The 13,108-nt window shown below is 40.7% G+C and overlaps 1 protein-coding gene and 1 long non-coding RNA gene across 2 annotated transcripts; both read right to left on the bottom strand.

Moving 5' to 3' along the window:
- Positions 1–856: 856 nt before the first annotated feature.
- LOC118432599 lies at positions 857–9,405 on the bottom strand. The gene is made up of 10 exons (XM_035844231.1): positions 9,062–9,405; positions 8,699–8,816; positions 7,951–8,071; positions 7,292–7,351; positions 3,938–4,050; positions 3,535–3,620; positions 2,434–3,405; positions 2,035–2,083; positions 1,473–1,528; positions 857–1,081 (listed from the first exon to the last, which is right to left on the bottom strand). The coding sequence occupies exons 1-10, from the start codon at positions 9,105–9,107 to the stop codon at positions 1,038–1,040; spliced, it is 1,665 nt and encodes a 554-aa protein (XP_035700124.1). The 5' UTR covers positions 9,108–9,405; the 3' UTR covers positions 857–1,037.
- Positions 9,406–10,693: 1,288 nt separating this feature from the next.
- On the bottom strand, positions 10,694–13,015 carry LOC118432642. The gene is made up of 4 exons (XR_004833110.1): positions 12,274–13,015; positions 11,705–11,859; positions 11,144–11,339; positions 10,694–10,893 (listed from the first exon to the last, which is right to left on the bottom strand). It is a non-coding gene; the product is annotated as an uncharacterized LOC118432642 (long non-coding RNA).
- Positions 13,016–13,108: the final 93 nt, after the last annotated feature.

Below are 13,108 nucleotides of genomic sequence, written 5' to 3'. Positions count from 1 at the left end.
ATACCGGTACTGCAGAAAATATATGATTCTCTCGCGCATTACCGCGAGATTCGGCGTGAGTTGATGAATCCAACATGGCGGATCTTTTCGAGCCGATACCTTATTTGCATAATAAATTAGGAAATTGTATAATACCATTATTAGCAATAAATGGACTTCAATAAATGTAACACTTATTAATTATGATAGATTGAATATAAGCAGATACCAAATATGGTAATGAGGAACTTATTTGCATAGTATATGTTAAAATTGCGTGTACGTTAGTCCATGATGAACAACACCACGCATAAATTATGTTAATGTGTTAGTCAATTGCATTAAATTTACAAATAGCTCTAAATTTTCATGGAGGTATGAGGTCGCCGAACTCTAGTTTTGGAATGATTTTTTCGTTGCTGGAACATCAAAACAAGTTGACTACGGGTGAAAAATAGTGGAAAAGTATTGGTAACTTTTTAATTAGTTTGGTTGGTGGTTAATTTCTGTGTTTTGATAGAGAATTTACGGAAGTAAGCGACTGTGTGTGTAGCATATGACCTCGATGTTTTCGTCTTTGTTCAGCGCAACATTTCAAGATTTTTGGCAGGTTAAAGATGGTTCAAAACGAAAAGGATATATTTCTTTACGAGTCCAGTGCCGAATCACTTGTGTTCCGGTATTTTTGGACCTGAACCGAAACGTTTTTGCAAGTCCAGAACTGGTCCTGCGTACCGGTATGCATCCCTAAAAATAGTGAATATTAAGCAAAAATACAGCGGAAATATGGGCAGAAAATACCAAACTTTCAATATTTTTGGGGTCCCTGGTTAGTAAAGAAAGCCCCAATTTGAAAAAAAAATAAACGTACCGTCTAAAATAAGGACGTACCGGGTGGATTTTGAGGCGGAAAAAAATAAACGTACCGGTACGTTTATTTGAGAGGTGAGAGTACCATGTTGGAGCCTCTGTACGTGTGTGTGGTGTGGGTGTGTATGTAGGTCAACGATCTTTACTTTCCTCACTTCATTCAGGTGAAAATGAGTACCTGGCTTTAGTTAGGGCCATCCCTCGGATAGGACGTTCAGTGGAGATCCTGTGTCTGAGGAGAGCCATACCTCAAACATGTCAAATTTAAATAGCCCACCAAACTTATCAAAGTGTAGGGTCTTTCCCGGTGTGAGTGGTTCCAAATCTACAGTCCTTTTGCCACACATGGTGCAATTGCTGTCCTATTGAGGTCACCGGAGTTATTTAGCCCCGCCTTTTGTAAGCTTCTCACAATTTAGCATTACAGTCAGGGAAAGTCATGACAAACTATTAAATTACTTCAAGATTATATTTTTTACAGATTCTGAAGTGATCAGTGGCACTGCTGAAATATTAAAGTGGCCTTAATGAAAGGAATCTTCTTTCAAGCTGAAAACAGAATATGATAGTATTATTACTATATATTCATAAATAACTATATTGCTTCATGTAAAGATGCTCACATTCTCCCTGTGGCTGACCTGCATGAAGTACCATTGTTTTGGAGATGGCCATTGTACTGTGGGAGGGAAAATACATTGTGTTACAATGAAATATCTAAAGGCAACAACCATGATTGAATATTCTATTTCAGAAATATAAGAAACTTCCAAAGTAAATTTAGTGATTGCAAGAAGGTTAACGTCCTTGGTGATTGCAAAAGGAAACTTTCAGATTTGCCTGAATACTACAACTTGTACAAGATTAGAGAGGAATATAGGTGACGTTAAATGCTTTTAGTAGGAAAGCAAAGGAAAGGAGCCGGAATGATTTCTCCCTGATCTATGGTTACAAGAGGATGACACTGCGAGAATTCCTGATGTACATTGTATGTGTAACTACTCATAATTCCACTAGGTAATTGATACCACAACATAAAAAAAAGGGAATTTGATGAGCTCTATCGATGCACCATCAGTAATTTCTCATACATACATTAGACTAAATACATAATTAAAACCAATTGACTAATTGAAACTGACAAAACAAAAAGAGCAGAAATTTTGGCGAAGATGGAGTTCTTACCTGAAACAGTATGATGAGTTTTGCTCAGCATTAGGGACATCAGGAATACCTACAAGAAGTAGAGTGCACAAGCAGGTCGTAAGCACAAAATTCCTTTCTTGTATTTTCATTAAGCTCCTTTTTTTTAATCCAAAATCATAAAAAGGGCTAGAGATGTTTAAACACCCATGCTGGATTTGGGCAATGGTATTTGAAAATCGGTCTACAATGCCTACCAGAGGACTTCACGTGCATGTATACATTGTAAAGCAAGATACACATGTACAATTACTGTATTTTCTCGAATAAAGATGATGAGTGTGTGGATCAGATATCAGCCATACATACAATAACGTTGCATAATATTGTACATGTATAATATAAAACAAAAGAAATGGGTTATCTGATACTGCCACTAACTGTTTGATGTCTCTGATTGTCTTGTACTCCTTGCTGTCAGAGTCACCCTGCTTTCTGCATTTGTGGAAAGTTTCACATTAAGTTCTTTCTTTCCTTTCCTTTGGCTCTCACTCTTTCTCTTATTCTGTTCATGACCAGTTTGAACTCCTTTCCTTCTCCTTCTCTTTTGTTGTCCCTGTATACTTGTTTCTGTCTTGGATGCAGTTAGATCTTTCCTTGATCTTTTAAATCTTCTGTCACCATCCTTCCGACAACGTTTCCGTTTCTTGCCTGTCAGTCTTGTCTGACCTGTGTCAGGTAGCATGGAACTGCTGTCTGTGATGTGCATATTCTGTCTGGTACAGTCATCGAGCTCACCTTCAAGAGATGAACATGTTTTTTGTTCTATGTCCAACTGATGCCGACTTTCAAGTGCCGTCTGCGTATGCCCCATGTCAGGGTGATGAGAACATGATGGCATGGAAGGATCCACCCTGACAGTCATCCCCGCCAGTTCATCTGCAGACACACAGATGCATATGTCATCTGCAGACACGCAGATGTCTTGTGAAGCAACTTTGTCTTCATAGCGTCCAATTTTATGCCTTGGATTAACTACAATGTGTACCTCCTCAGGACGTTTCCTTTTGAGCCCCCTCTTTAACTTGGAAGACATAGATAACACTTTAGCTTTAGCACTCTCTGCATTTTGCTGCACTTCTGATGCATGATGATCCTTTTCCTGTGTCAGGTTTGTGTCTTGTTTGTATTTACTGCTATCCAGCTGCTGTCCTTTTGTTTTCAGTAAAGGCTGGCATTTCTTCGCATGGTGATGCCATTTCTTCTTTGCATATCCTACCTTTTTCTTGATCACACAATTTTTGAATAGCTGACTGGTATATTTCAAACTCCTACTTGCTGTCCTTGCCTTTATTTCCCTTTCTGGTACAGGAACTTTGTGCCAATCATTGTGCAGGTCATACAAAGGGAAACCTAAGAAAAAAGGCAGGCTGGTATTAAAAGTCTTAAAAACAACTGGTACAGTGTTTGTTCTATCACATCACAAAATAAAGGTTTTTAAAAAAACTGTTGTACTACCAACAGAACTGTGGGATAGCATACCTGTAATCTGTATGTAGCAGCTTGGGGGCGCTGCAAGAAAAAGAGAGCAGCTACCAAGAAGATGGGTCATGACATCATCACCAATCCTGCAGAAATCAACAGATTTGTTTCCTTGCTTAGAAAATATCCTAGTCATGTTTGGATCATCTTTCAAGGTGCTGATGGAGGGTTATTTTGTCTTTCTGTAACAATGGGGTTCAAGCAAATGAAACAACAAGGGAGTAGAAACAGAAACAACATGCCGACACCCGGGGTTGAACCCAGGCCGGCAGATCACAAATCCAACGTGCAAACCACAACGCCAAAAGCTCAGAGCTGTTGGCTTGGTCAGTTTTGCAGCGCTGGGACCCCACTGTTAGATTTCCCCCATAAATGTAAACATTTTTTTATCTGGCAATCTTACCTGCTAAGAAGAATCTTCCACACTCTCCTGTCTAGTTTCCTGATCTTGTCATCTGGATGAACCATCTCAATACAAGGGGCTTTCACAGAGAAACTCTTGCTCTTCTCACTTGCCTGTGGCCATATAAAGAATGGGATATTATTTTCTAAATAACGTTAACTCCACACTAGGTGCAATGCTGCTTTTACCGATTAGTTTGGCTCATTCTGTTTACTTGACCAACTTTTCAACGATGGTGCAACTAATCACTCAGTGTAATGATACGATTTTTAAGACTTTATATCCGTACACAAAAATAAAGCGCTTTATACCAACAAGCTTTCGATCAGTCCTCTGATCCTTCTCAAGTTGTAATGACCCAAGACCTAAGTCGCACTTCCGGAACGGAAGTGTGACGTCAGTAAAGGGTCAAAGGTGCTTGACAGTCGGTATCGGCCCCCGTCTCGGTTGAGGGAAGGTTGATGGGCTCTGATGTAAATGGCCTCTTTCACTCCCCTGAGAAAGTAATCCTGTTCGGAATCAAGTATCTCCACCTTGTCGAAATCCACAGAGTGTTCCGGAGATTCTATGTGGATGTGTTGTGCCACCTCCGATATTTTGACTGAGCTGGGCCGTCTATGCTCTAGAAACCTGGTTCTGAGAGCACGGCTAGTTTCACCTACGTAGGACTCCTGACAAGGGCCACGGATGTTTTGGCCTTGGCAAGGAATGTGGTAAATGACACCACACTTATCAGCCTTTGGAGTTTTATCCTTAGGTGCAACCAAATACTGTCTCAGGGTCTTTGTGGGTTTGAAGCACGTTTTGACTCCGTGCGTGTCAAAGATTCTCCTGAGGGCCTCTGAGAGGTCTTTTACGTACGGGAGTATGACAAAACCTCTGTTGACACGACCAGGATCACGGTTAGTAGAACTGGGTTTCTCTATACGGGGTAAGTCTACCTTGTCAATGGCCCAACCAGGGTAGCCACATTGTTTAAGCGCGGAAACCAGATGTTCCTTCTCTGATAGTATATCTTCTTGTTCCGAGATCACAGTTTCAGCTCTATGGAACAAGGTCCTAACCACTCCGAGTTTATGGTCAAGAGGATGGTTAGAGGCAAAATTAAGATACTGATCAGTGTGGGTGGGTTTTCGGTATGTCTTAATGCGGAGAGAACCATCTTCTTGAATCACAGTCAAGGTGTCCAGAAAAGGTAGTGACTTATTCTGTTCCTCCTCTGTCGTAAACTTGATGTCAGGATCTAAACTATTGAGGTGATCTAGGAATTCTTGTGCATATATCTTCTTGAGTTTGGTATTGGTATCATCTACATACCTAAACCACCACAAGGGAGGGTGGGGGGCGGTGGTAATAGCCAACTGTTCTAAGTGTTCCAAGTAAAGGTTGCACACGATAGGGCTGACTGGAGATCCCATGGCAGCACCATGGATTTGTTGGTAGAACACCTCATTGTATACAAAGTAAGTGCAGTGCAAACAGACTTCTAATAACTTTACCACATGTGTAGGAGTCAAAGATGTGCGTTTATTCAAAGTACTATCGTCCTTGAGCCTCTGTAGGATAATGTCTAAAGCTTTGGGCACCGGGACTGAGGTGAACAGAGCAGTGACATCAAAAGAACGTAATTCCTCGTCAGATTCCACCCGTTTGTCTTTAAGAAGTTCGGCAAAATGTTGGGAATTTTTGACGTGATGTGGCGAATTACCAACTAGCGGTGAGAGAATTTCCGCCAAGAATTTTGAGCTTTGGTAGGTGATAGAGTCCACACTACTCACGATTGGTCTGAGTGGCGTCCCAGGTTTATGAATCTTCGGGAGACCATAGAACTTTGGCGGAGTTTCCGTTGTCGGGTAGATCTGTCTATACGTAATATTACTGATTACCCCGTCTGTTAAAATAAGTTGCAACACACTAATCAACTGTTTCTTGTACTCCCCCGTGGGGTCCTTTCTGATCAATAGGAGGTAGGTGTTACTATCGTCCAAGAGAAGTCAGCATTTTTGGTGGTAATCCTCTTTGTTTAACACTACAGTAGATCGCCCTTTATCGGCGGGGAGTATGATAATATCCTTGTCACGTTGAAGAGATTTGAGTGCGGCTCTTTCCTCTTTGGTGAGGTTATGTTGCGTCTTCCTTGGACGACTCAAAACCTGGGACACTTTCGTGCGTAAACAGTTAGCTTCCCGCTCAGGTAGTTTCCGACACGCCGATTCAGTCTGTGCAATAATCTCCACAACCGCAACTTTATCTTGTGTTGGAGCGAAATTAAGTCCTTTAGCTAGAACTGAGAGTTCTGGGTCGCTAAGAATCCTATCCGAACAGTTCTTGACCCATTTTGAGATACATTCATTGGCAAGAAAAGTGTTACGGATCTCCTTCTTCTGTTGCGTCAAACGCGCGAATTTGTTTTGCTGACGTAGTTTGGTTTTGTCAAATACCCGTATGTATGACCCCTCGACCCTTGACCTGACCTCCGAATGGACTGTTTCCGGTAGCGTGGATTCCAGCAATTTTTCCAATTCCGATCTCCGGCGGTTCAGATACTCAATTTTCCATACGTTCTGTCCAATTCTGACGCTAAGTAGCTGTTTTTCTGCCCTTCTCAATATGGAATTGGCCTTTTCTCCCCTTACGGCGTTGGATAATTTTAAACTGACAGGTATGACATCGTGATGTTTGCAGTGAAGATTAAAGCGGAGATGGTTCCGGTACCGCGCTAACTCGAAGCACCTAACAGAATCCAGGCAACAATCCGTATTTTTGTGTACGGATATAAAGTCTTAAAAATCGTATCATTATGTTAACTACCGTCACAGATGAACTTACATTCAAGTAATCACTCAGTGGTTTATTTGGTGTGGTTTATTTGGTAGTTATTGCACCTGACCAGGGATTATCTCACCATATACACCTCGGGGCTGGGCATTAACCCTAAATATTAATTTATACATACATACAAGGTGTATCATAAAAGTTAGCTACATGTACCTTGCCCAGAAACAAGGGCATGATTCAAATGCTGTGAGAAATGTTAATCTCTCTACAAACAAGCATGTCATTCAACTTCATAGGTGTATTTTGTAAAATTGAAGCAATATCTTCTTCTAGAAAAGGTGGGATCTTTTGTCTTCCACTGTCTTCAAAAAAAGGAGTCATTATATATATAAACCCAATAAACCCAGGATCTAGAGTTAGCTTTTACTAGTTTTAGACCAGAGTAGACACTTGTGATATTGTTTTTACACTGTTTGAATCTCTTAATTATGTTACCTGCAATTAGCCCTTGGGCAATAATTTGCAATACACTTTATCTTTTAGCTTTGATACATTTGATAACGCTACTTCACTTACCAGCCTGTAGCCTAAAGTGAGCACATTCTTCGTGGGCCCTCTGGGACTTTTGCACAGCTTCTGTAGAAGTGAAAATGGCAGGTAAACAAGTGTTTGAAAATATCACCTCCATGAAATATCTAAAGCTTTTGTAAATTTCTCGTTTTGTCTTGTCTCATTGACATAACTATCAAGCCTGCCCTGATCTTTTCAGCGCAGCACATAGTAATTAGAAGGTACCCAGGCTATAAATAAGGCTGTAACTAGCATGATTTATTCTGAATTTTTTGTGTTGGAAGTAAAACTTCCTCCAGAGAAGCAAACATTGTCCATATCTGATATCTTAATGTTATCACAATGATAAGAAGGACTGTCTACTTTTCTCAGACCCTTGTACCAGGTTCTGTACCCACTGTTGTGTTCACTGTGAGTTACACTGTGAGTTACACCTTTCATTCTATTACCTGGTAGCAGGAATTTAGTATTGTTTGATGTTTAGGTACCATCAGATCGGTGTCTACGTGTACTTGTTGTAAACATAAGGTGTTTATTGAATAAAGCTATTGCTGTTGGAAATGCACACAAACTGTTTACGGCGTTAGATATGACTTAATGACTTACTAGTAACTTAAGACAGCCCACCGGTCATTAAACTAAACAAAACATCACACAATCCTCACCTCGATTGTCCTGAGTATCACTTCGCTTTGATTTGACACCTGCTCAAACGACATGCGCGGAGGGAGGGGCTCGTGTCCTGCAGACAGGCACACAAGGGTGGTCTGGAGTAGCTGGGTGTACCTGAATATAACATGGAGCATAAGGCTATGTTCAATTCATTATATGGGTGATGTCCGTGCACCCATCACTATTTGTTTATTTCCAAAAGCAACTTTTGACCATACATACTGTATTAATAAAATTATACACAGCACAAACATTATGCAGCACATGGCAAAAATATAGAGAATCCGATACAATATTCAGAAGGGATTCAGTAATGTTAGTTCACCTTTATCCATAGGGTAACCTATATCCGTTGTATATAAAAATAGGGTATTTGGGGAGCGTTAAGTCACAATACATGTATATTGAAAATGTTGACATTTGAAACCCACGTTGACCTGAAATCGCTACCCAGTTTTTCAAAACAACGAATCTAGGTTACCCCCACGAATTAAGGTGAACTAGCGTTATATCTTGCACAATCATCTATGCTCATTTAATCATAATGTTATAGCTGAAGTAATCAAGAACTCTTGACTTTTGGTGACACGTTTTGGAATTTTACGCAGTTTAGGAAAATTCAGGTACAGGTATGCCAGGTGTTCAGGTCTGAACCTGTACCAAAATAGTTTTACAGGTACAGGTACAGGCATAAGGCACAGTCCTACTGATGAGCTATTTGGATAACTATAGATTACTGACTCCTGACTGTCTCCAGCCTGCAGTAGAGGTACAGGAACATCACGCCCTGCCAGCTGCTCGGAAAGGTAACCCTGCAGGGACAGCACCCTGGGGAACAGCTGCTGCAGGATGCTGAAGGCTGCACAACACAGGAATGTGAAGACAATTTTCATTGGTCGTTGCGAGAAAAAATGGTAGTCTGGCTAGCATGCAGGCTAGCCTGCTGGGCCATGGTTTTCCGTAAACCCGTCGTGGTAGGACCCCTGGCTTTGTGAACTGTGTGTTGAATACGTGTAACGTAACCGTGAAATGTATTGTGAAATGAGTGGACAAACATGCACAAGAAATGTCTTCGTCAATTCCATAAAAGAAACATCATGTCACCTTTGCTGTAAGACCCATTTGGCTGTTTTTCCCTGTCCGCCGCCATAACCCTGGTGGTGTTTACTATGTCCTCGTGTGGCACTAATTTTCTAAGCCGACATATGCGCTGGAAAATGCGACGTTAATCGTCACAACATAGTCCGTGGCTAACCTACAGATAGTGATGGATTTACAGCACTAAGAAAAGTCTATAAGACAATGATTTCCCGAAGATAAAAGACGGGTGACATTACATTTACAGTGCACATGCATGCATGCTGGGTCTGCTATGCCCTGACTTGCCCGCGCAACTGTTACTGTAAGTTTATCTTATTTCGCGGCATCCGCGGCACTAATGAATTTCGCGAAAATGGACAAACCAAGGGTTCTTTGACCCCGTGGCTAAAAAAATACACCCGTGAATCATCAGGTATTTCTTCGTGTTTCTGGTGAAATGTAACAGCAGACTTACAGTAAAGTTACTGTGAAGATTTGAAAACCTACAGTAATCAGCTGTGTCCAGCAGGGGGCGTGGCTTTCTCAGAAGTAGAGTGGGTCAAAGGTTACAGACGTCGGAGGATATTTGGAATGAACATAATTTCGGAGACGACTTACATGATTATTAAAGGACTGTGCAAACCAAAGCCTAATTTGCATAATTAATTAGATCAGTTGATTAATGCATGGCATTTCATAATAGGACAAACATTTGACATATGCAATTGAAAAAGATAGAAATATCGACAGATATCAATTATACAAATTGTTACCTAATTTACATAATCAATGATAAAAAGCATAATATTAAATGATTAGGATTTTATTCTTGCGACATTTGGCAGCTTTGTTAAGTTGAACATTATCAGGCAATCGCATAAGTGCCTCATTTACACAGTTTATGAGAAAATGCTACATTTCCATAATTTACAATGCTACACTAGCTTTCTTTGCTAAGAGTAAAAATTTCACACATTGATCATATTGTTAGCTATAGAAGATAATCAACTGGTACAATTTATGCAAATGAGGATCTCATTTTGATAATCAATAAGAAACATCTACAGTAGGTCACTAGTCACTCATAAGAGATCGCCCATTTTTTGACAGCAATGCCTACAAATATTCATCGCGTAAAACAATCTTCATAGTTAGAACACGAATAGTAAACACACCAACAAAAACAATCATTTAACTTATAAACAATAAAACCGTCATTGATATTTATTGCCACAGTTATTCTGGGGGCAGGGGGTTCAAACCTTTATTGTAAAGAAGCTTATTTGCAAGTTCATGCCCGAGGGCTAATTGCAAATACATAGGACTAGGAGATATACAAGTAACAATGAACAGTTATATACAATATTCTACTCTAATACTGGTGTTGGCTATTTCTAAACAGGTTGGCCGCGAGACATAAAGAAAACGGTGCAAAAGAGAAAGCCCGTTAATCAGCTCTAAAAACACGAAAAAAACAGTCACCAAACCTCTGCTTGGAGGGTAACAGGGTGTTAGAAAATATAATGACACAATGAAACAAGACAAAAAATACTAAGGGAAAGCACAATGGTCTTTATTCTTTAAAATCATTTTCAAATACAATTTTGCTGTACAAACAGACAGAACTACATATATATCTATATATCTAAATTCATATATCTATATATTTCTATCTATGTATATAGTTTCGTATAGATCGATGAAACAGGATCACATGTGCCTTCCGTAAGTCTGTTATATCGCCTTCCTGTTGTGCTGTTCAGTCACAGATTCTGAGCTGACGGACGCACCAGGCGTTATAAGTACTTGAGTGTGAACAGGTGAAGATGCCACGCCCGCCGCCACAGTGAGGACCTCTACGGGTTGAAAAAAATCAACGGTAAAACAAACAAACAAACAAACACACAAACAAACAAGGAAATTAGAAAGCCGACATATTGTCCTTTTCGGAATTTCCTGAACTTTGATATTGTCTTTTTCTGAGGAAACATATTAAGTGACAACCCAATATGACACTTCGGCTTGGGAGCAGGGTCAAAATTTGACCTTGCATGGCCTACAACTGAATACGATGAAACAACCACACAACGTAAGAAAAGGACCAACCTGTCTTCTTGCATTGGATACTTGGCGGTCCCGTCCGACAGCCACCCGCATGCGCAGAGCTCCAGTCCGCCATGAAAGGCCTCGGCCAGCTGGTAATAGGAGGCGAGGCTAGCACCCTGTTCTGCGCATGCGTGCTTTGCTTCATCCAAGTCATACTTATAGTTACCAGCTGGTGACTGTGCTTGAAAGACTCGTCCTGCAACAACCAATAGGAATCGATGTTACACGTTACCAAATGCATCACAATGGTTGATTAGTTACACGTCCAATCATAGGACATTGCTTTCCGTCGATGATTTTCTGTGATATTTGATATAGGTCTTGGTTCCTTATACAAGAAACAGTACATAGGCAGATTATACATTTTTTAACGCACTGTCCTAAACAATGTCTTTTGTTCTAATATCCACTTTTCTATTGATTTGATGTCCCATGAAAAAAACAGTCGTGTATAATTTTTTGGTATTGATGAAAAGTTCTCAAATGTTTTCGGATGTCTTTTACATAACTCTCAGGGCCACTCGTATTTTTTGCGCCTTGGTTTGTTTGGGAATCACTCACCCAGTGTCGGTATTGCGCTGCACAGGTCGGTTTTTGTTTTCCCGCTAACTCAACATTCTGGGTCGTGGCATTCTGCACATGCGTGAGGTCGTCCTGGATACTATTCACCCTGTTTCGCTCCTGAGCCAGTTGTTCCTCAAGGGTCGATACTCGGTCTACGTACATGTAAGGCAATAGGGGATGGGAAAATGTAATGGGGGGTTAGGGTGGAGGGCACAGGTAGTAGTAGATCATGTATTGTAGTGTTAACAGGTGTTTCGCCAAGGTGGTGGACCAAACCAGTTATATTCTAATTTTCTGTTCGCAAAGATGGAGACAGAGAGCGCATCTATTTTTAATTATTCAGCAAGTTATCTACAGCAAATATTTGCAATGTTACAGACAATATTTGTACGGTTGTCATCGAAAAAATTCTTCAGTTTCATACTAAAGACAGCAAAGAAAATATGCTTCGACTCGATCGTATTGTCCGCTATCTTTATTTCCTGGTCTGTTACTTTCCAATTAACGAACTATGTAGCATAACAAATGTCACGAAGATACTAAAGGAAGTTCTAGAATTGACATACCTTCTGAAAAATTTGCTCCACAACGATTTTCAGGCGATCCAATTCAGACTTCAGCCCATCGTTCTCTACCTGGTTACACGTGCATTTCTCCTCTGTAGGCGGCTTGCAGACCGACTGGCCAGAGCACAGGAACACAAACGTCACAAGGAACGTTACGACGACAGCCAGGCACGGCGCCATATTTCCTTATAATGCTTCCTTGAAGGTGAGGAAGGGACTTTGTTACACCTGTACATATGTCGACAAGGAAGTCTTTCTTCCGCACGTTGAAGCTACATTTGATACTGTTGATTTTTCATCTACATTGTGGAAACGCAGTGACTAGTGAGGCATGTTGCGTTGTATTGTGCGCCGTTGACAGCAAGTCAACGTACGTAGCGAAACTTCAACCGTGACAAGTTAAACAACTCCATGACATGCTTGATAACATAAGTCATGACTGGAAAGGCGTCTAACTACCAAACGACATTGTTGCTGACAGCTGACTTTTACTTGTCACCTGATATGTATCTGAGTACATTTCTGATACCGTTCATCATTCCATACAGGAAAAACATAGCTGGTTCAGAGTCACAACACAATAAATGATAAAAAAATAAATTTACGGTTCTCACTGGTAAATGTTGGCACGTACATGTGGACATTGCCGATTCCGTGTGTGTTTTTTGCACACTATTGACAGGTGACCTGATGGGGCTCGGTGGGCGTCACTCCACCGTTAGGGAAAGTCGCGTTAAGTGCCTTTTCCAAGGGCACAACACCGGGGAATTGGTAATCTCCAAGCAGATCTTGCTGTGGCAAATGGGAAGGAGTTTAGCCGGCAGAGGAGTTATCT

The sequence above is a fragment of the Branchiostoma floridae genome, chromosome 15, assembly GCF_000003815.2.
Source record: "Branchiostoma floridae strain S238N-H82 chromosome 15, Bfl_VNyyK, whole genome shotgun sequence".
NCBI lineage: Eukaryota > Metazoa > Chordata > Leptocardii > Amphioxiformes > Branchiostomatidae > Branchiostoma > Branchiostoma floridae.
This window is presented reverse-complemented; position numbering and strand designations above follow the sequence as displayed.